Source organism: Onychostruthus taczanowskii, unplaced genomic scaffold, assembly GCF_017590055.1.
Source record: "Onychostruthus taczanowskii isolate IOZ18803 unplaced genomic scaffold, ASM1759005v1 scaffold110, whole genome shotgun sequence".
In the NCBI taxonomy this organism is placed as follows: domain Eukaryota; kingdom Metazoa; phylum Chordata; class Aves; order Passeriformes; family Passeridae; genus Onychostruthus; species Onychostruthus taczanowskii.
In genome coordinates this window covers 489,040-510,239 of record NW_024497630.1, presented here as the reverse complement: position 1 = coordinate 510,239, position 21,200 = coordinate 489,040, and the positions used below count along the sequence as shown (strand labels likewise).

The 21,200-nt window shown below is 59.3% G+C and overlaps 2 protein-coding genes across 3 annotated transcripts; both read right to left on the bottom strand.

The window, feature by feature from the left end:
- Positions 1-2,355: 2,355 nt before the first annotated feature.
- On the bottom strand, positions 2,356-8,888 carry ABHD17A (abhydrolase domain containing 17A, depalmitoylase). Its single transcript, XM_041423533.1, has 5 exons — positions 8,756-8,888; positions 6,553-7,051; positions 4,959-5,153; positions 4,136-4,315; positions 2,356-3,296 (listed from the first exon to the last, which is right to left on the bottom strand). The coding sequence occupies exons 1-5, from the start codon at positions 8,859-8,861 to the stop codon at positions 3,071-3,073; spliced, it is 1,206 nt and encodes a 401-aa protein (XP_041279467.1). The 5' UTR covers positions 8,862-8,888; the 3' UTR covers positions 2,356-3,070.
- A 2,295-nt stretch (positions 8,889-11,183) lies between these two features.
- LOC121345612 (AN1-type zinc finger protein 5-like) lies at positions 11,184-20,583 on the bottom strand. Of its 2 annotated transcripts, none has more exons than XM_041422709.1 (7): positions 20,449-20,583; positions 20,083-20,363; positions 18,862-19,069; positions 17,754-17,847; positions 16,835-16,953; positions 15,302-15,412; positions 11,184-13,597 (listed from the first exon to the last, which is right to left on the bottom strand). In XM_041422709.1, exons 3-7 carry the CDS (start codon positions 19,010-19,012, stop codon positions 13,449-13,451), a joined length of 624 nt encoding a protein of 207 aa, XP_041278643.1. In that variant the 5' UTR covers positions 19,013-19,069; positions 20,083-20,363; positions 20,449-20,583; the 3' UTR covers positions 11,184-13,448. The 2 variants fall into 2 exon arrangements, with proteins under 2 accessions (XP_041278643.1, XP_041278635.1); XM_041422701.1 differs by having other exon boundaries at positions 18,862-19,035.
- Between the last annotated feature and the right edge of the window lie 617 nt (positions 20,584-21,200).

The following is a 21,200-nucleotide window of genomic DNA, read 5'->3' as shown; positions in this document are numbered from 1 at the left end:
GATGGGATCCTTCCCCTCTGCCCTTTTATACCATCTTTGTTCATATGACAAGCACGTGGAAAACCAGAGCAGAGCTTGGAAAAAAGCTCCTTAAGATGCTTTAATTCAGTTTCCTGGATCTCATGACTGAGCTCGGCCTCTGAACAAGGTCTCATGACTGTGGCACGCAGGCCCCGGCCATCAAAAGCCTCATTTATGCCCCAAATGAGACTTAAACCCCTCTTGGCTGGACACCCGACGTCCCCCATGCCCAGCCTGGGCCCCTGTGCCCCCCTGGCTGGGGGCTTCAAACCTGCCCTTACCCTGCTCTGCTCTGGCTGCAGGAGGGACTCTGGGGACGCTCAAGGCCTTGGCTCTGCCTGTGCCCTCCAGGGAAAGGACACGGCAGAGTCCCCATCCAGGTACGGAAACCGTCCAGCCCTGTCCCCCAGCCAGTGCCCTTCCTTCACCCCAAACTGCAGCACCAGTGGAGGGGACAGAAGTGTGATCCCAGAGGGGATAGAAGTGCTGGCCCAAAGGGGACAGAAGTAGGATCCCAGAGGTGACAGAGGTGCTGTCTCAAAGGGGACAGAAATGTGATCCCAGAGGGGACAGAAGTGCTGTCCCAGTGGCTCATGGCCCAGTTTGGCCCCAGGTGGGGGTTCCTGTGCCCAGGACCCCCAGCCCACGCCCTCTGAGGCCCCTGCAGCCCTCGTAGGGGGGAGTGCTCCTCTGTCCCTCCTCGCTCCAGCTGCTGAGTAAGGATGGAGCCTCCATCCTGGGCCAGATCCAGACCCAAAGCCCTATCCCTATCCCAGTCAGGGCTCCCCACCATGGAGGTGGCACCCAGCAATACCCATCTCCATGGACTCCCATACTCCCGACCTGGCTCTAGACTTTGGGGATCAGGCTGAACTTTCCTGACCTTTTGTGTTTGTTTTAAACTGAGACACAGGAAAAACAACCTCGAGCCACCTCAACATCCCCCCAAACCCAATGAGCTCTGAGCCACCCTGCTGGCGAGGCAGAGCTGGCCTGAAGCATCCGCAGCTGGACAGGAAACAGGCAGCAGTAAGAGGATAAAAATACCCTGGGTGCACACAGAATGTCTCTGTGCCAGGATTAGGGAGCCTTGGGACAGTGGGGCCAGGGGGAGCTGGGCTGGGTGGCTTTGGCTTCCCACACACGTGTGAGCCCAAGGCTCCCAAACCACCTGGCCACTGCTGGCAGAGGGATGGGGAAGGAAGGAGTGGGGGATTGTGCAGGGAGAAGCCAAACATCCCAGCTCCTGGACCCCAAAATCCCCCTGGAAATGAGTGAGCCCCTCCAGAGCCATCCAGTCCTCTTCCAGCTCCTGCACAGCCCCAGCACCAAGGAAGGGTCATCCCTCCTCCTCTGGAACACCCTGCTCTGCTCCTGGGGGAAAGGAGGGATGTGTGGGGAGCAGGGGGTCCCATGCCCCCCACCCCCAGCTCCCAGCCCCAAACAATAGGTGCATTGGAGTGCTCAGAGCGTGGGGGTGCAGCAGGCCCCCCTGCCTGGCCCTGAGCCCCTAAGGAGATTAAATCCCTCCTCACATGAGCCTGGCGGGCCCCAGGGCCTCACGTCGGGGACAGGACACCGGGAGGACAGGGACAGGGAGGGGAAGGGCAGAGCAGTGTTTTGCTGTTTGGGCTGGGGCCAGGGATGTCCCAGGGGCAGGAAAACACACAGACAAGCAGCTCTTCCTGGGGTGTAAGAGCAGGTACTGTCCCAAAATCACCAGCCTGAGCCTATGCCTTTCCCTGGGGCAAATTTCCTGTGTGCTGGTGGGAGGACTCCATGGGACACCCCTGCACCTGCTCCCATGGCCAGTGCACCCCCAGAATCACTGAGGTCCCCACACAGCTCTGGTCAGAACTGGGCATGGAGCAGGTCAAAAATAAAGTTTGCTCTCCCCAGGACCATCGCATGGACCCCAGGACCAGCCTGTGTCCCTCACTGTGCTGCCCTGCTACAGAGCAGGCCGTGGGGGTGTCCCCCTTCCTGTGGCACACCCAGCCCCCTACAGCTCCTGGAAGGCTGAGGCCATCCTCCACCTCTGCACCCGTGATCCCGCGGGACCCCCTAGTGACACGGGAATGGGTTCCTGTTGTCCCCAAGTCCCACTGGACACACAGACCTTTGCAGCCTGGTCCCAGAGGCTGAGGACATCTTCCCTGCTCCCACTGGCACCTTGGGGTCACCTGGTCCCCAGAGGAGGGTGACAAGCACTGGGGATCTGGCCAAGGGCAATCTAGGGAAGGTGCTGAACAGGGGGAAGGGCGAAGGGGCCAGACACGCTGGGGCTGGGTCAGGAGCCTCCAGGGGTAGCCAGGGAAAGGGCACACACAGGTGAAACGTTAAACCTCTGCTCTTTATTTGCTGCCTGCTTCCCTCGCCCCACTCCCCGGGCGAGTGGTCCGGAGGTTTTCCAGGGGTGACCTGAGCACCAGGAGTGCTCTGGGAAGGCTGAGCAGCGCCAGACTGGAGGAGGTGTGGGGCAGGGGGCACCTCCTCCATGCATCCCCATAGTCCCCGTGGGGACACGGCTCTGCCCCAGCCGCGGGGTGAACACCGGGCACCACCAGCGCCGGCCCCGGGAAAGCTCCGTGGAGAGCAGGAACTGCCACCTCCTGTGTCCCACCCACAGGGACACCGGGAGGGGCCGGGGCCCCAGCCCCTCTCCAACTCGCCTTATTGCTATGGTCAGAGCAGCAGAGCGGCCGGGAGGGGCTCGGGACTTTGCCGGTTTGGGAGAGGAGACGAGGACATGTCTGAAGCCAAGGATCCACCATCGGAGGGTGGGCTCATGTCTCTGGGAAGGGGCAAGGAGGGAGCTGCCGTCTCTGGCCAGCCAGGCCGGTGGTGCCAGCAGCGCCAGGGCTGGCACCAGCAGGGAGGAGAGCTGTGCTCATGTCCGAGAGCAAACACTGTCCATTCCAGGGCATCCCGCCCTCTCCTGAGCCTGGAGCCGAGCTGAGCAAACTCGCTACAGCTCCAGCAGCAGGGACCAGGGAGAGCTACTGGGAGAACTGGAGAAACAAGCAGAACCCCCCTGCCTGTCCCCTGGCTAGTTGCGTTGGCTGGCCAGCTCCTGGGAGATGAATTTCCGAAGGCGCTCGAGGTACTGGCTGTAGAGTTCAATGTCATTGTGCCCGGCCCCGTCCACCCACAGCGGCTCCACGGCCTTGGGGCAGCGCTCGAAGAGCGCCAGGCCGTGGGAGAAGTCGATGACTTCGTCCTCCGTACCGTGGATGATGAGGACAGGAGAGGTGATTTTGGAGATCTTCTCGATGCTGCCAAAGAGTGGGTGGGGAAGAGAGGAGAGAGGGGGTAAGCACAGGGAATGAGACATTTCCACTCCTCCTGCCCCCAAAACATCCCCTGGGACAGGGACCAGGAAATGCTCTTTGATCATGGCAGAGCACAGGGACAGGGAGGGACACAGAGCTTCTGCCAAGGAAAAGATCTGCCCCAGTGTGACAGACAAGGAGCAGACAGCAGTGACAACATCCCCGTGGGACCTCGGCAGGGCTGGTGAGAACCGCTGCAGGACAGCCCTTCCCTGCTGGGCTCTGAGGAAGGGAAGCACGGCCGGTCCCAGCCCGTCCCAAAGGCCACGTGAGGCCATCAGGATGCAGAGCGTGGGCTGGTGGCTCCCAGCCACAGCTTACAGCTCAGGACTGTCCCCTGGGCCCCACGGGCCTGGCTGCAAGGGAGAGGCAAAGGAAAAGCTCATCCTCTCAGCACCCCTCCTGCCATTTGCAGAGCTGGAAAATCCCCACGGAATTACTCCTGGGTGACAGAGGGGTCCCAGGGCTTGTGACAGCTGACAAGGCGCCAGCGGCACAGTCCCAAAGCTGGTGGCCAAAGTCACTGGGACAGGGTGGCCAGGAAGTGATGCCACAGGGGAATAGGGTACACACATGGCACAGCCCTCAGGAGGGGGCACGGCGACCCCAGGGCGGGCTACAACTCCCAGAGGGCACCAAATACAGGGCAAGAGGATGCCAAAGGGGATATTTAAACCCATCACAAAAAATGTCCCACGTGCCACATGTCCCCTGGCTGCGACCAGAGCTGCTCTGGGCACTGCCCCTCCAAACCCCCCAAGCCCTCTGCCCTGGGCACTCACTTGGGGAAGGCATCGAACCAATAGGTCTTCTTGGTGTCGGGGAAGGCGACGCGCATGCCGGAGGTGAGCGGGGAGTGCAGCACGATGGCCGCGCACTCGTAGCGGGAGGCCAGGTCAACCGTGGGCACCGTGCCAATGCTCTGTCCATACAGGATGATGTTCTCCGGGCTGATCCCGTACCTGGCACAGGACAGGGCAGCTCAGTGGCCAGGCACATCACCAGGAGATACAGCTCAGGGTTACTCTGTGCCAGTCACTGCACCCAGGTTCCTGGCAGGGTCTGGAGTCTGTCCCCCTGATCTTGCCCCAGCTCCTCATGGCTGGGCCCAGAGCAGCTCCCTGCGCTCCTGAAGGACCAGGGAGCAGCCAGGGCTGAGCTGCCAGCTGAGTTCTGGGGGATGTCAAGGCTTTCCCTCACCAGGTCAGGGTTATAGGGTCTGCAGCCATGTGGGGCAGCCCCAGCTCTGGGTCACACCATGAGCCAGGCCCGAGGAAAAAGAGGCAGGGCCTGGCACAGGACTGCACCCCAAGCATGGCATGAGAACCAGAGCTGAGCCTGGCACGGGGCTGCACCCCAAGCATGGCAGGAGAACCAGAGCTGAGCCCTGCACAGTGAGACAGGAAGCACAGCTTGTGCCAAGGTCATGCCCCGCAGCATCCCTGCCCCTTGGATCCCCCAGCTGCTCCTTCTACAATTTTCCAACCACCCCTTCCTGTCTCAAGCGGCCCAGGGTTCCCCTTCTGGGAGATTTCCTGTTTTCCAGCCCGCTGGAGCTCCGGGTTTTCCTGAGGCCAGCAGGGCCGTGCTCCCCGCCCCGCTCACCGTGTGCGCAGCGCCTGCCACGCGGCGTCGATGTCGGAGTAGAGGTTGCGCTCCGAGGGCTTGCCCGTGCTCACGCCGTAGCCCGAGTAGTCGTAGGAGAAGATGTTGCAGTTGATGCGGGTGCCCAGCCCGATGTAGAAGCTGCTCATCTGCCCCAGGTCCACGGCGTTGCCATGGGAGAAGAGCACGGTGTACCTGGGACACGGGCACGGAACGTTAATCCTGGGCTCTGCTGCCGTGCCGGAGCTCCAGCACGGAAATCCCCCGAGGCCAGCAACCAAAGCCCTCCAGCCACCAAGGGAGGTCCTTGTGACACCCCCAGGGACACCCAGACCCTTCTGCTGCCAGAGCCAGGGGCTTGATCCCAGCAGGAACAGGCAGCTTGAAGGCAGGATGATGATTCTGTTCAAGTTTTTGAGTCTATTTTTGGTAAAAAGCTCAGGATTTGGGGCCGTTTGCCCAATGGGGATTTCAAGTAAGAATTCTGACAGCGGGTTTTTTCTCTCCTGAGCCTGGCAAGACACCAGATGCTGAGAGAGAAGTGAATTGTGGGAGTGACAAGGCACAAGAAATTTCCACCATAAGGGGAAAAACAATGTTAATCATAAAAATTAACACTAATAGCAGATTGATGAGAGCTTGGCTCCCTTCTGCCAGAGGGAGAAAGCAGGACCCACTCCCTGCTGAGCCCCTGCAGCTAGTCTGAGGGGTCTGTGGCCAGGCTGAGCCTCCAATCCTGGCCTGGATGCCCAGGGAGCCCCAGCTGGAAGTCGATGACAGGATGGGCTGGGGGAGGTCAGACAGCCAGCAGCACCTGATACCCCACGGTTTGGCAGGCCTGGTTCCCCCCAGCCCAGGTTCTCCCCTCCAGCCCTGCATGCAGCCTGGCAAGCTGGTCTTTGAGGACCTGTTGTTCCTGGGAGGACACAGGAAAGGGGTCAGCTGGGGTGACCTGGCCTCCCTCTGCACCTGAACCCCCAAACTGTGCCACTACTCAGGGAGCAGCTGCCAGGTCCCCTCCTGTCTCCTCCTGCCCAGGCACTGGCAGCAGGATAGGCTCTCCATCTCACACTCCAGGGTGTCAGTCCACAGACCCACAGGAGTGACCAAACCCCTCCTGGCTTTCACTCTTGTCACTCATTTCCTACAGGAATCAAATGTCCCTGTGAATTTGACTAAGCCAGGCTCTCCTGCTGGCACGGGCAGTTGCCCTTCCCATGGTCACCACAGGGCTGGGCAGGGGGAGAAGCAGCTGGTGCAGCCACCCCAGTGCCCGCTGAACACCAAGCTCTGTGCAAACAACTACAGCATTGCATCACTGCTGTGACACTGTGAGACAGCCTGGGGAATCCCCACAGCCCCGCAGCCTCTGGCTTTGCCTCTGCTCCTGCATTAACCCCACTCCCAGGGCAGCCACAAGCCAGACCGGTCCTGGGAGCCCGGCTCGCCCGTCCCACCGGACGCCTCCAAATCCCCACGGCAGAGCCAGCTCCTCCAGCGAGGCTCAGCCGAGGGGCAAGAGGGGACAGCAGCCCCCAGGACGGCCCCAGGGCAGCCCAGCAGAGCCCCAGCTGGCACACCCGCGGTGACTCACCTGGCGCCGGGCACGCAGCGGACGTACATGCAGCCGACGCGGTTGCCCCGGCTGCTCTTGGTGACGAACACCTCGATGTTGTCCAGCTCCCGCTGGGAGTACTGGAAATCCGCCCTCTCCTTCAAGTGCAGCTTCCAGCGGCCCGCGGCGCCCCGCAGGGAGCCCGTGCTGCCCACGGGCTCAGGCTCGGGCACCATGGCGTAGGTGGGCTCCGGGGGCAGGAAGGCCAGCTTGGCAGCGATGCGGCTGGGGCAGGGCGGGCAGCAGAAGAGGCAGCAGAGTTGGCTGATCGACAGCCCGTTCATGACGGCGGGAGGGGAGGCGGCCGCGCCCGGAGCGAGGGAGGATCCGAATCGGACAGAGGCCGGCAACGACGCCGGGCCCGGAGACGCCCCGTCCTCAGCTGGCCCTGGGCACGGCTGGCGCCGGCCGTGCAGCGCGGGCCGGGGCGTGCGGCGGGGCTGCCGTGTCCATCTGTCCGTCCGGCGGCTGCGGGGGCCTGCGGGCAGGGCGGGGGCTCTGAGGGCTCTGTCCCCTCCGTGACCCTCGTCTGAACACAAACGCGCTCCCCGCCGCGGCCCCCCCCCCCCCCCCCGCACCCCCCCCCCCCCCCCCCGCCCCCCCCACCCCCTCGAGCACCTCCGCAGCCCCCCCGACATCCAAGCTCCTGCCACGTTCGCCAGCCCCCGCGGGCAGCCCACGCGGAGGGGGCGAGGACAAGCGCAGATCCCACACACGCCACCCCCACGGCAGCCACAAGCTGACGGGACAAAGGACACGGCTCCCCCGGGGCCACCTAGGTGCCGGCACAGGCGTTCGGGAGTGCCGAGCTCCCGAGGAAAAAGGGGAAAGGGGAGAGGAAAGGGGGAAAGCAAGCAAAAAAAAAAAAAAAAAAACCAAAAAAAACAAAACTATTTTCTGCAAGTTTGGGCACAGGCTTGAGCTGAGGAATGTCAAACCAGCCCACACCCCGAGGAATTCGCTCCATCTGCTTCCGAAGGCCTGGGAAAGGGGAGGAAAGGGTGGAAGAGGGATATGGCACTCAAATATGCCAAAATACTGGGAGCGAAGGGATGTCCCGTGCCCCGGCGGGAGCCCCCTCGGGCCGGTGACCATCCACAGCAGGGCCAGGGCCGGTGTGACACCCTGCACGTGGCAGCCGTGTCCCTCCCAGGGCTGGCACCCCGTGTGCCGCTGGGACAGAACGGGACGTCCGGGGGCAGCGCACCCGCGTGGGGTCCACGCGGGGAGGTGGCACTACGGGCCACTTACACCTCGGGCCACACTCGTGTCGTGTGTCTTGCACACGCTGGGACAAAGCCAGGCACCAGCTGGGGACAGCCCGTCGTGGGTGGCCGGCCCTGCCCGGCCCCTGCCCTCGCCCCACGCCTGCTGTGGGGGCACGACCCACCGCACACACACCGACCCCCCGCCCACCGAGGGGGGATCCCTGCTGTACTGACCTCTGTGGGGCCCCCACCACTGACTGGTGGGTGCTCCCCCCTCCCCTGGCAGCACGGGACCCCCACCCCGCACACACATTTCCCTCCAGTGCCTCCCCCAGCACTGACCCCTCACCCCAACCCACCCCCACCCCTGAGCAGTGAGCTCTTCCCCTCGCTGTCCATTGTGGCCCTCCCACTTTGCAGCCAAGCATGGAGACCCTCCCCACACTGACCCGTGTGGGGCCCCCCCGACTGCTGTGGGCCCCAATCCCCTGACTGATCGCTGAGGGACCCCTCCCGATCACTGTGTCCTTCTCCCCCACTGACCCCCCCCGAGAGCCCCCCGACTCCTGAGGGGTGCCCATGAGCCCACAGTGGCCCGCGTGGCTCTCCCCTGCCCCACCGAGAGCCTCTCCCGCCTGCTGGGGGGTCTCATAGACCCTGCCCGACCTCCCCCCTCCCACTGCCCGCTGGGGGGGTCCCACACCCTCACTGACCCCACCTCCCAAACTGACACTGACCACTGTATCCCCCCCACACTGACCACTGTATCCCCGCCACACTGACCACCGTGTCCCCCCCTCACTGACCACCGTGTCCCCTCCCCCACGGACCAGCGCAGCCTCCCCCGCGTGCCGGGGCCTCTCCTCCCTCTGACCGCGCTGTGGGACCCCCACCACCACACCATGCCTGCCCCGCCGCCGGGCCCCGCTGCCTGCAGGCCGCCCCCGGCCCGTGGGCCCGTGCCCGCCCGGTACCTGCACATCCTCCCGGCCCCGCTCGCCGCTGCCCGAGGCCCCGCGGCCGTTGCGGCCTCCCAGGCGGGGGCGGCGCTGGCCCCGCCCCGGCCGGAAGTGACGCCATCGTCCAGCGCCCGTTGCCATGGGAACAGCGCGGCCGCCTCATGGCGGGGATGCGGCGCGGCCTCTCCTCGGTCCCTGGATCCCAAAATCCCAAATGGGGTTGGAAGGGAGCTGGAGATCGTCCAGCCCGACCTTGGTCACCTGGAGCAGGTGGGCTTGGAATGTCTCCGGAGAGAGAGACTTTACCGCCTCCCTGGGCAGCTGCTCAGTGCTCTGCCACCCTCAGTGTAAATGAGCTCTTCCTCACTTTGAGATGGGACTTATTGTGGTTTAGTTCAGTTTATGGCCACTGCACCACTAGAAGGAGTCTGGCACTCACGTTGGAGATATTTAGGTGGATTGGTGAGATCGCCTCTTGTTGGAAAATATGCCAAGTTTAAAATTTTTATTTCCTAACTTTAGCCACGTTTGTTCTCCTTTGCCCCGGGGGAAGGGAACGGAAGTTTCTTTCCAAAGCATTGTTCCACCAGGAGCAATGATGAGTTCGGCATCTGTGCAGGCCGAGAGCAGCACGAGATACACGAGAGATAAAGGCCATCAAGGGCCATTGGCGAAACATCAGCGAACTTCTACTCCAGACCTGCCCCCCGGCACGGCTGGAGACACCTGGAAAAGGCTGGCAAGGAAATGCAAATCAGGAGTGAACTCCTAATTAACATCAGAGGCGAGGGACCAATGAACATTAAACCGATGGATTTCTATGGGTTTGGGACTGTATAAAATTTGACAAAAATCTAGAAGTTTGAGGAAAATCACGGAGCGCGGTCCCCTGCCCCCTGCGGCTGAAGGGCAGCGGGGGCGCCCTGGGGGCAAGCGGCAGAAGGAGAAAGACAAAGCCCAGACCCCGGAGCAGATCACGGGCAGCAAGGAGCAGGAGAAGCGCGGGCTGGACAATCACACCCCGGCGCAGGTGGCCCTGGAGAAGATGCAGGAGAAGCAGCAAATGGAGCGGATCCTGAAGACAGCGTGGAAAACCCGCGAGCAGCGAGTGGAGGAGTTCAAGGGGCACTTGGGTGCTCTGCCTGAGCACTGTGACACCCAGAGTCAGCTGGACTCAATGAACGGGCGTTTGTCACGGCTCTGGAGCTGGGTTTGGTTTGTATCCATGGAAACCTGGCTGTTCTCCATACCGTTGTACTCTCGAATGTAACTTCCGAGTTTTTATGACTTTAAACTGTCTTATTGTATAGTCTTTTTAAAAAAAAACAAACATCCAACACTCTCAGTCTTCTCTGGATTAACCTAGCCCACCTCCCATGGTCTCTCCTCATCAGAGAGACACTCCAGACCCCAAATCATCTCTGGGGCCTCCACTGGACTCTCCCCAGTAGCTCCTTGTCCCAGAACTGGACATAGCAGCCCAGATGTGCCCCCCCAAGTAGAGGGGGAGGATCCCTCCCTGCCCTGCTGGCCACATTCCTCTGATGCCCCCCAGGGTCCCCCTGGCCCCAGGACATTCTGCTGGCTCAGGGACAGTTTGTCATCCACCAGAACCCCCAGGGGCTTCTCTGCAGAGCCGCTCTCCAGCGGGGTCACCCCCAGCCCATGCTGGGTTGTTCCTCCCCGGGTGCAGGATCCTACACCTGCCCTTGTTGAACCCCCTTAGGTTTGCCCCCACCCAGCTCTCAGCCAGCCCCTCAAGGTCCCTCTGGATGGCAGCACGGCCTTCATTTGAAGCAGTCACCCTCACCCTGGTCTGAATCACGGTGAAACCTGATCAGGACCCGTTCTATCCCTCAGGCAGGGTTTTGCTATCCGAACTGCACAGGGCTGGAGGCACCGACCCCTGCGGACAGCGCTGAGCACAGGTGGACTCTGCTGTGCCTACCAGGCCCCTCGGAGCTCTGCCTTCAGCCAGGCCCTCCCCCCAGTCCATCTTCCCACATTTCCCGTGTCTACCTACAGAGCTGTCACGGGAGGCAGCATCCAAAGCCTTGCTGGTCAGTCCTGGTGCCACACACTGCCCGAATGCCCCACATGGATATGGCGAGGGGGGAGGCTTTTCCTTTCGCCCTTTCCTGCCCCAAGGGGGTGACAGCAGACAAGAGGGAACCAGGAGAACCTCAGAGCCCCTCAAACCCAGCCAGGGCTTCCTGCTCAGCCAGAAGGCAAAATCCCAGACTTGTCAGGGTTGAAGTGACCTCTGGAGATCGGTGGATTTGAGATCTGGGGGTGCAGGTCTGGGGTGCTCTGATCCCCAAGCAGCACCAGGTACTGTCAATGATCACCACAGGGAAACTCAGGCACTGAGCCCCACAGCCACCCCAAAAGAGCCAAGCCAAGCCCCACAGACATCCCTGCCTGAAACAGAGCACCCACAGCATCCAAGCAAACTAGACTGTGTTGTATTTACACTCATGGACAGGGAGGGAGAACAGGGAAAAGGGCAGTGCTGGAGAAGCAGGTGGCTGTGGGCTTTCCCAAGGGATCCATGGGAGCTGCTGCACTTCCTGGGGGCTGGTGGCTGCAATTCCTGCATCCCCCGAGGGTGAGGGATCATCCTCAGCCAAAAGCTCAGTGGCAAACCCAGCCTGGCCACGCACCAGCTCTGCACTGATGGCCCAGCTGTGTCCAGGGGTGCAGCCACTTGCGTGCTCCAGACATGATGTCAGTGTTATCCAGAAGGAAAAACCTGAGGAAAAGGCTGGTGAGAGGCAGCCTCACTCCTCTCTGTGCTGGAGGGGGGGTTTGCAGCAGTTTGGGAGGTTCAGATGCTGCTGGTAGCAGCACAGGATGGCAGCTGGCACAGAGAACACACTGCTTTGGCTGGAGCAGACTGCAGAAACCAAACACCCAGAGGGATCCCCCACCAGCACCTGGGCAGAACTGCCACAAGCAGGGCAGGAAAAGTCCTTGGAAGGAAGGAGATGCTGTGATTTCCCCCAGCTGGACCCTGCAGCTCTGCTGACACTGAGGGAAATGCTTCCAAAGCGTGGGATGGCCAGCAGTGGGACAGAGGCTGCTGCTTGTCCCCCGGGACACATCCGGGTTTCTCTGCTTGAGAGGCAGAGCCCCATGGCCACAGCCCCGCTCCTGGTGTTCCCAGGAATCCCCTGGGCATGGAAGAGGCTGTGGCTGTGCCCCAGGAGCCTCTGCCTGTCTTGTGCTGCATCCCTAAGCCCTGGGTCCTCCCAAAGAGCCCTCCAGGTGCTCCTTCTGGAGTGGTGCTGAGTGGCATTTGGTTTTTCCTACACCTCCCTTCCTGTATGTGTGCACCCCCAGAGCCTTCCAAGTGGCTTTTGGGGTGCTTGAGGCCTCTGAGCATGTTCACTGTACCCCAAAGCTCTCCTTCTGCCTTCCCTTGCACCCCAGAGCCCTCCCTGGGCCTTCCGGCACCTCAGGGAATTCTGAGTCTCTCAGTGAGCCCAGAGCCCTCCAAGCACCTCTCCTTGCTCCCTGGGTCTCTCCATGGGCGTTTCTGAGCCCCCACCTGGACTTCTGGGCACCGTGGGACCCTCCTCGTGACTTTCCCTGTGCCCCAATTCCCTCTGTCTGGCTTGCAGAGCATCTCCTGGGGACCTGGCCCTGCCTCTCATCCCACAGGGAGGGAGGAGGCAGAGGAGGGCAGCTGGGTGGGTTCCCCGAGCTCTCCCCAATACCAGCATAGCCACATGGGAGGAGGGGACCCCAGTGTCACCTGGATGCAGGGACAGGTCCAGAAGCAGAGGTGTGGGGACCTGAGCTTTGTGCACAACCCTGATGAGAGCAACTCGTGTAAGGCAGAAGGCAGGGAGAGAGAGAAGGGAGAGGAGAAAGGGGAAAGAGGGGAGAGAGGAGAGCAGGCACAGGCAGCACTGAGGGGGACACACCTTGCTGGGAAAGCAGCCGGGGTTATCCAGGGGTGCTGAAGCAGGAGGCTGGAGCAGGGGTGTCCCTGGCTCCCTCCCTGTGGAGAGAGGCACAAGGCAGCGAGTAGAACCTCCTGGAAGGTCCTGCCCTGCCCACGTCACTTCAAGCCACAAAATATCTTCCCTGTGCCAGCATCACTGCTCAACCCCCTTGGTGCTTCTCCAACAGCGTCAACAGAGGGTGGGGACAGGGGTCTGGGGTGCTGGAACTACAGAATCAACTTTTCTGCATCAGAGAGCAAACACCTCCCGGGGAGCAGACGGCAGCCTGGCTGCCAGGATCCCCCAGCTCCCGGGATTACAGGCGGAGGGAACAGAGTCCAGCGGCTGCTCGGGGACTGCGGCCACAAGTCCTGGGTGGTTTGCAGGACTCGGAGCCGCCGGGAAGGGAAAGGCTGCCCAGCAGAGCCCGGCCGCTCACGCCACACAAAGTGCCCGGCAAGAGGCGAGTGCGAAGGTCTTAGAGCCAGAGCAGCGGGGCAGGACGGTCCCTGTTCCTTTGAGAAGCTGGTTGAGAACACATCAGCTGAGCTGTGGCTGTCGGACAGGCAGGAAGGGAGAGGAGGAACACCAACTGACTGCCAAAGGCGCGAGGATGCCCCATGTCCAGGTGCCGGGTTGTGTGCGCTGCAGGAGTCACCCTCGCGCCGCGGCAGGGGTTGGGAGGAGGAAGAGGAAGGCTGGGAGGAAGGGGAGGAGCACCAGGCAGCCTGGCTGCAGTTCGAGCTGCTCGAACCCCTTCACAACTTCTGTATCTTCTCGGCGATGACGATGGGGTTTTCCTTGCGGATCTTCTCGGCAGCTTCTGCCTTGTAGTCGTAGGGGCAGGCGTGCATGTCAGAGTACCGGTGAATGGCACAGAACAGGTTCCCGCAGCGGCAGTCGAAGCCTGAGGGGAGGAAGAGCAGGGACAAAGCCTCATCAGGCCCCATCCAGCTGGGCAGGAAGGAGGCTCCTTCCTGCCACACCAGGAAATGCCACCAATGCAGAGAGAGGGGCAAGGGAGGGGGGCCTGATATTCCCCACAGGTCAAAGGGACTCTTCATTTAGGGAAGACCACGGGTGGCTCTTTGCTTTCCTCTGGCTCAGGAGCTCTGTGTGCTTTGGGCAGCCCCAGCTGTCACATGGTGGGAAACGCTCCCAGAGCAGCTGCTGTCCATGCTCCCTGGAGACAAAGGACATGCCAGGCACTGCAGAGTGCCAGATTGCTAATCCAGACCAGGCTCCCCAGGCAGCCCGAGCTGGAGCTGAGCCCTCCAAGACAGTCCAGCTCCCCAGGGTCACACAGCAGCAGCTGGACTGACCAGCAGCAAGCAGCAGAGCTGTCACCACCTTAGGATCACGTCTGAGCTACTCAGACTTCAAAATTCCCAGTTAAATCACTTCACTCAGAGACAATGCTCAGAGTGCTACCATTAACACAGCACACTGAGAAAGCAAGGCAGGGAGGAAGCAGGGAACTCCTGCTGGCAGGGCATAATGCTCTGTCCCTTCATGTTTTTCCAACTACAGGCTGTAAAGCCCACAAACGCCTTGCTCCAAGGTGCAAGTTTACTCCTGGTTGAGAAAACTCATTTTATCCTAAATGCCCTGAATTCACAGGAGTTCTCTGTAAGTTGAATCCTAAAGAAGATAACTTCTCATAGTTTAAAGCTCGTAAGGAAACACTCATTGTGGTAAGAAAACAATCCTCTCTGCAACATGAAGGCTAGGCACGAAGCACCCAGCCCAGATCCAGGTTTATAAACTTAGCCCTATTCTAGGACAGTGCCCATGGATTTCCAGGCAGGCTCAGGTTCAAACTTTCCAGTCTAGACTTGGCCAAAGCTTCTCATATCCATGCAAACAGCCAGACCCTGGCTGCTGGATGCCCCAAGCAGGCTACAGAAGCAAGTGCTCTGCCAGAACAATATGACCTGCACAGCTCCAGAGTTAACTTTTCTTCCAGAGAAGCACTAAATGCCAGAGATAATTTAGGGGAATGATGTTTTTATTAACAAACCACAGCCAAATTAATTGCTTCACTTTCCAGAAGCTGTTTCCCCACTGACAGCAATGCCCTGACACCATCCCAGCACTTCTCTCTCCAGCTTTATAGGCTGCATGCTGAGAGCCATCCTGCTCTCAGGAAGCTAAGAGTGGAAATCAGGCAGCATTAACAAATGGGATGAGTCTTGGAGAGGGATTTTCCATTTGGGTCTAGCTCAGTTCATGTCACTGTTATGAAAGCTTCACCACAGACCTGACCGGGAGCGGATTCTGATCCACAGCGAGCTCTGCCTTCCTCTACAGCAGCTTCTGCCAAGAAGCAGGAACAACCAAGAGGTGCTGCTGCATCCAATCCTGCTCCCAAGGGCTGCCAGGACCCTGGCAGTGAGTGGGATGTTCCCCAGGCTGCTGCCTCAGCCAGTGCTGTTGCAGGTCAGAGCTCTCTTCCCTCCTCTCCCTCAGCACCACAGCTCCAGGATGGATTTGGGGGGAATCTCCTGGCTCTGACCCTCCAAACCCAGCAGCACCACAGCACTGTGCTCACAGGGATCTCACTCTGGACTGCTTAGGGCACAGGGAAGCTTTCCCAGAGCCAGGCACTTACCAGTCAGCCCAATCTTCTTCCGGCAGGTGAAGCAGCGATTCTTCTTCGGTTTTGGTTTTTCCGAAGCCGTCTTGCCCTCAGCTGTGTTCTGGGATATCTCAAGCAGGGTACCTGAAACAGAACCAAGAGTTTTGCTGCCCTTCTTGATAAATCAAACACATTTTATTACAGGAGCTGCTTCAGGCTCTGATGACTCTCCATGCGCACGCTGCCCTGGCTGACATACCCCAGACTGAGATTTGCCTTGTTCCACAGAGATTTCCACCTCACAGCTTTCTCTCGGTTTCAAATGCCTTAAATCCAAAGCTGAAGTGGCCACTGGACAGTGACTGGATAGTCACTACAGCTCAGCTGCTGTACAGCAACACAGCTGTCAGCTGAGCCCACAGTTAATCTTCGCAGGGAGAAAAAAAGTTAACCCCTTGTAAGTACTACTAATTATTTTTGCTGACTCTTATGTAAGTGTTCCCCAAATGTAGGTCTTAGAATGCTTTACACAGATATCCATCACTGCCTCTAATCTACCAAAGGGAAAACTGAGCTTTCAAAGCCAGATTGTTAAAGGTCACTGATGCTTAGCAGGATTTCCTCTAGTACCTAAGCAGGTTAGAGAAGTCAACAGGAGGGAGGAGCTCCAACTGCTCCTTGGAGCACCTGTGGTGCAGGCTGCTCTGAGGAGACAAAACAGAGACAGCTTTGTGGAGCTGACCCTAAACAGCCTCCTAAAAACTACACAGGCAGATGAAAGGGGCAGGCTCTCCCAGGCCTCTTTTTAACAGTCTCTCACCTGCCTGTTGTAAATTGCCTCCTGGGCTTGCAGGCAAGAGATTACCTAACCCAAAATGCCCAGCCATGTGTGGTGACTAGAACCTGGCTTTTTAGCAACCAACTGCTCCTGGGTTTTTTTAGCTTTCAATGCAAGCAAGCTGTCAGCTGAGCAAAGGAGGGTGTCTGCATGCAGATCACCTGCTTATGGCATCAGCTAGAAGATGTGCCACACTGGGCAACAACTCTGCTGCTCCTCCATCACGTCAGGGCACTCGCTGTGTAACACCCCCTGAGGGACGCGTTCCCCCATCACACGGGGTGACAACAACAGGCCTCCACTACCCACAGGCACTGTCACAAAGGAGCCACCTCTCTCCAAGCCTCGGATGGATCCATCTCCCTTCCTCCCCCTCGGGAGCTGGCAGGGGAGTGCCGCCAGCAGCAGCCGCGTCAGGCTGTGGGACGCTCCGGGCTCGCTGCCATTCGCTGGGAGAGGCGTCATGGAAGATTATCCTCCTGCCAGCCACTCGAGGGCTGGCAGCCACTCAGCCCTCAGCCCACAGAGCAATCTCTATCAGCCTGCCCTCGAGCACAGCATTTGCTCTCCTCCCTGTCACCAAAACAAGTTTCCTCCTCAGCTCTCAGGTGTGTCTTTACTGCCGGGAGGGGACACACCCCGGGGTCAGCAGCTGTCCCTGCTGCTCCAATGGACTCCTGAGCTCAGTGTCACTCAGACCTGTGCAAAGGACAAACAAACCACCCCACCTGATGAGGAAGAAGCTGATGAGGCTTCATCTGTCTTGCTGAATTCCTCTGTCTCGTTGCTGGTTTCCTCTCTGGATATGCTCATGGCCGTCATCTGATGGGTCACAGGAGTCTGAGCGCTGGGAGCATGTGCAGCACACAAACAAAAAGAGAAAACACAAGTATTTTCATTTGATGGACTGTTATGTGGGAGAGACCTTCAGCCCGTAAAGTTTATTTCCTTATATTCAAAAGTAGGTCAGGAGCACAGCAGGTCAATTCCCCTTGAGATTGGGGATCAAAGTTCTTTACAGACATAAATGGAATGAATCTGTGATGATCTCAGTTTCCTTTTGCACCCAATTATATCTCAAAGCCAAGGCAAGAGCCTATCCAAACAAGTCCAGGGAAACACAGTTATGAGTCAGGGCTGTAATGTGATGGTAGAGCTCAGTGCAGCTCTGTCCTCCTCCCCATCAAACAGGCCCAAGGTCTCTAATCCTGCTGTCACAGCTTCCAGACTGGGTCACCAGCAGGTGCTTTCACTTAGAATCACACGACATTCTGAGCTGATGATCCTCGTGATCCTTCCAAGTCCAACTCTTGGCCCTGCACAGGAAAACCCCAAAAATCCCACTGCTTGGGACTGAGCAGAAACTGAACAGTTGATCAGAGCCAGGGACAGAAAAGGTGCACTGGCTGCAGGAGAACCAAGATGTCACTTAATTTACTACCAGCCCTCTGATACCTCACTCTACTCATCAGACATCAACAGCAGCAGATTGAGGGTCGTCTCAATCTTCCAGATAAACCAGAGTCACAACACAAAGTTTGACCCAGCCTGTTTACAGACATATAAAGGATGACAGCCTGTCCCCTGTGTCCCAGAGCTGGATTTTAGCAGGGTTTAGATCCCCTCCCCTCCAGACTCTGCCCCTACCTGGCTTTTGCATCCTCAGCTGTGGAGTCTCCCTCTGGGTGCTGTCCTGCGATGGCCTCAGAAGCCATGGGGCTGCTGCTGGGACCAGTGGGTGCTACGAGACAAGAGCAGACGTGGTCAAGTCTCTGGGAAGTATCAGCAAGTTCCTCAGGTGCTTGACAGTCAAGGAGAAAGCAGAACGAGCACTTCCAGCAGGCTTTACACTCCTGTTCCCTACGGGAGCTGGGAGGGCACACCCCTGTTGGGATCACTCCCATATCCCTGTTCCTACACTCTCCAAATTTGTGCATGGGACTCTGTGGGACACCAGAGTTGTCTGGATCTTGAACCCAATGGCACTTTGTAACTTGTCCAAGGTGTAAGAACCAGATCCTCACCTGCTGAAAGGAACAGGCTTCAACAGACACATATGGGTTTGTGTCAGCTGAGGATCTAAGCTGGGGTCTTAGGAAAAGCCTTTGTCAGGAAAAGTCATGTTCCTGAGCATATTTTGTGTGGGTGACTCAAGGAAAGCCATGATGAATTCCATGACCCACAGGAACAAACTGTGGAAGAACTCTCAGAGGCATTTCCCAGTCTGTACATGTGGCATCTGCACAAACCCCCAGCAGAAGAAATCCCTGCTCACAATGCAGAGAGCATCCTTCCCTTGCTCCCATCCCAACTGCAGGAAACAAACCTTGTGAGTAATGGCTTTTAGATATCACACTGTTAAGATAAGAATATTATACAAATAGGCCAAATAAAATTTCATTGTGGGGCTTTGTCATGGTTCCCAGCAGTCAGCACCTAATCAGGGAGCAGGAAATAGCTGAAAGCTGGGATCACCATTAGCACATGTGAAATTCTACAGTTTACTAGAAGGTGCTGGCTGGGATGGGGCTTCACAAACTGGTAAGACTGGGAAGAAAGCAAGTGCCCCTCCTGACAGGGAACAGAAGTGCTTCAGGGCTTGGGTCCTTGATTTAGAGCCTTGGGTATCATGGAAAGGGAAAGATGATTTTTCTATGAGGGGGTAAATCTGCTGGTGGCCAGGCACCAGCACCATGCTGAACACAGCTTGGATCCAGACACACATTTAAGAGATTTTCAGGAAAAAATCCTCTACCTGGAGGGCTTATCCGGTCACTGCTCTGCTGCCTCTGCAGGAACTCCTTATAGCACACGGAGCACATGCCGTTGGTCCGGGGGCTGCCATAGAACCCGCAGCCCGTGGTACACAGCAGAGGCACCTGCGTCTGGTTCGTCTCCTGAGCCATCCTCGCCCCTCCGAGGCACCGAGCTGCAGCCAGGAATCAGAAATAAACCCGGAACAGCTGTGAGGGCCAGAGCACTCAGGCATTGTGTGCTGCAGCTGATCAGGAAGGAGCACAAAGGATCCCAGGAGAGCCCGGTTCCTGCACGTGCACAACCACACCAGGCCCCAGACCCTGGAGCACTCGGGGCTCCTAAAATCAGTGTCCTGGGGCCCTAAGCCACCCAGAGCCAGAGAGAGGCAACAGGAACTGGCTCCCAGCTCTCCCTGCTGCTCCACGAGGCTCCCTAAACTCCCGGTGACACACGAGCACGTCAGACCCCAACAATCCGCTCTCCACCGGTACCAAATGAGCCCCCACAACACCACTGATGCCCCCAGTGAACACCCACACCTCACACGCCCAGTGCAGGCCCAGTCAGTCACATTTGGGTTTTCATTTCGAGCCTGGTTTAGTTTTTTAATTCTCAGGAAGATGACGCAAGCGATGCAGAAAGAACCCACTGACGCTCTGCTCTGACATACGTGGGTAAGGGGAACATTAGCATGGTTAGGCTGGAAATAAGGATAAGGTTTTCTTTCCAGCAGTAAGACGCCACTCCAGATCACCTTCCCAGGAAAAACAACTGACATGCTGAAACCTAATTTTAAGTTTAATCTTAATAATGTCTCTCTGGAACACATGCAGTTACCTCCAACCCCAGGAACCAGCCCCTTCCAGCCACACACGGTGTAGCATTTACAGGGCCAAACCCACCACAGTGCTCCAAATGAGAACCATGAGGCACAAACAAAAACCACACACAATTCCAGTGTGTGTGGACAACGTGGCTGCAGCCAGTCCAACTCTTGACACAGAACAAGGGGAGAGGATGTGGCAGGACCATGGTGGGTGCGGGTGGCTCCAGCTCGGGCACAAAGCCACGGCATTGGTACCAGGAGCTCCCAGCAGTGCTGCCTTTGTGGGGTGCATGAAGCACCCACGACCTCCCAGCCAGCCTTGCCGCTTCCCTTTCTGCTCCTACAAAACTTGCTTCACCCAGGGAATAAACAAGACAAACACGAAATCATTACCCTGCCAGGAGCGCTCCCTTGGGACGGAACCGGATCACCTCTGGTTTATCCCTCCTCGTCCTCAGCTGGGGGATGCGGGTTTCAGCTCCGCACCCGGGGGTCCCTCGCAGAGCTCAGACCAGCGCTCCCATCGCCACACCGGGACCCGAACCGGCCCGAACCGGCCTCTCCTCAGGCACTCGCAGCCAGGGCAGCCCCGGTAGCCGCGGATCCCTCGGGGGTCCCGGCTAGCGCCCGCTGCCACACGGACAAACCTTCGGGAGCTGCTGTCGATCGAGTCCCTGCAGACAGAAGGGGCCGCGGGCTCAGCCCTCCCCGAGCGCCGCACGGCCCAGCCGGGCGGACGGGCCGAGCCGCCCCACTCACCGGCGGCGGAGGAGGGCGGGCGGCCCCGGGCCGGGCCGGGCCGGCCCCGGGAGGCTCAGGCGGGCGGCGGGCAGGGAGCGCTGCCGGGAAACATGGCGGGCGCGGGCCCCGAGCGCCTCCCCCGGGGAGGGCCCGGGACGGGGGGGACGGGACGGGGGGGACGCGAGGCCTGGGACGAGCCGGGGAGAGGGCAGGGGGCTGTGACACCCCCGGGAACACGGGCGGGGGTGTAGGGGAGGGGGCTGGGGTGTGGGTGTGCAATAGGGGAGGGGGCTGTGACCCCCCGGCTGTGAGAACAGGAGTGTGGGTGGGTTCCGGGAATAGCGGGGAGGGCTGTGAGCCATAGGGACTGGGGCATAGGGCAGGGGCTGGGGTACAGGTGTGCTTCAGCAGCAGAGGCGAGGGCTGTGACCCCCTGGTTACAGGGACTGCGGTGTGCGTGTGCCCTGACTATAGGGGAGGGAGCTCTGACCCCCTTGGCTGCAGGGCCGGGGTTATAGATGGGCCCCATCTACAGCTGAGGGGCTGCGACCCTCATGTAGGTGTATGGGGTGAGACACAGCCAGCTCCTCTGCAGAGAGAGGGGTCTGGGAACCTGGGTCACAATCAGACCCAGGCTGTAAGAAGGGGGATGAGACCCTTGTCCCTCGAGCTATAGGGGCTGGGACACAGATATGGCATGGCTGGAGAGACTGGGACACTGCGGGGGCTTCAGCTGTAGGGCAGGCGACTGGGGACATGGCTGTAACTGC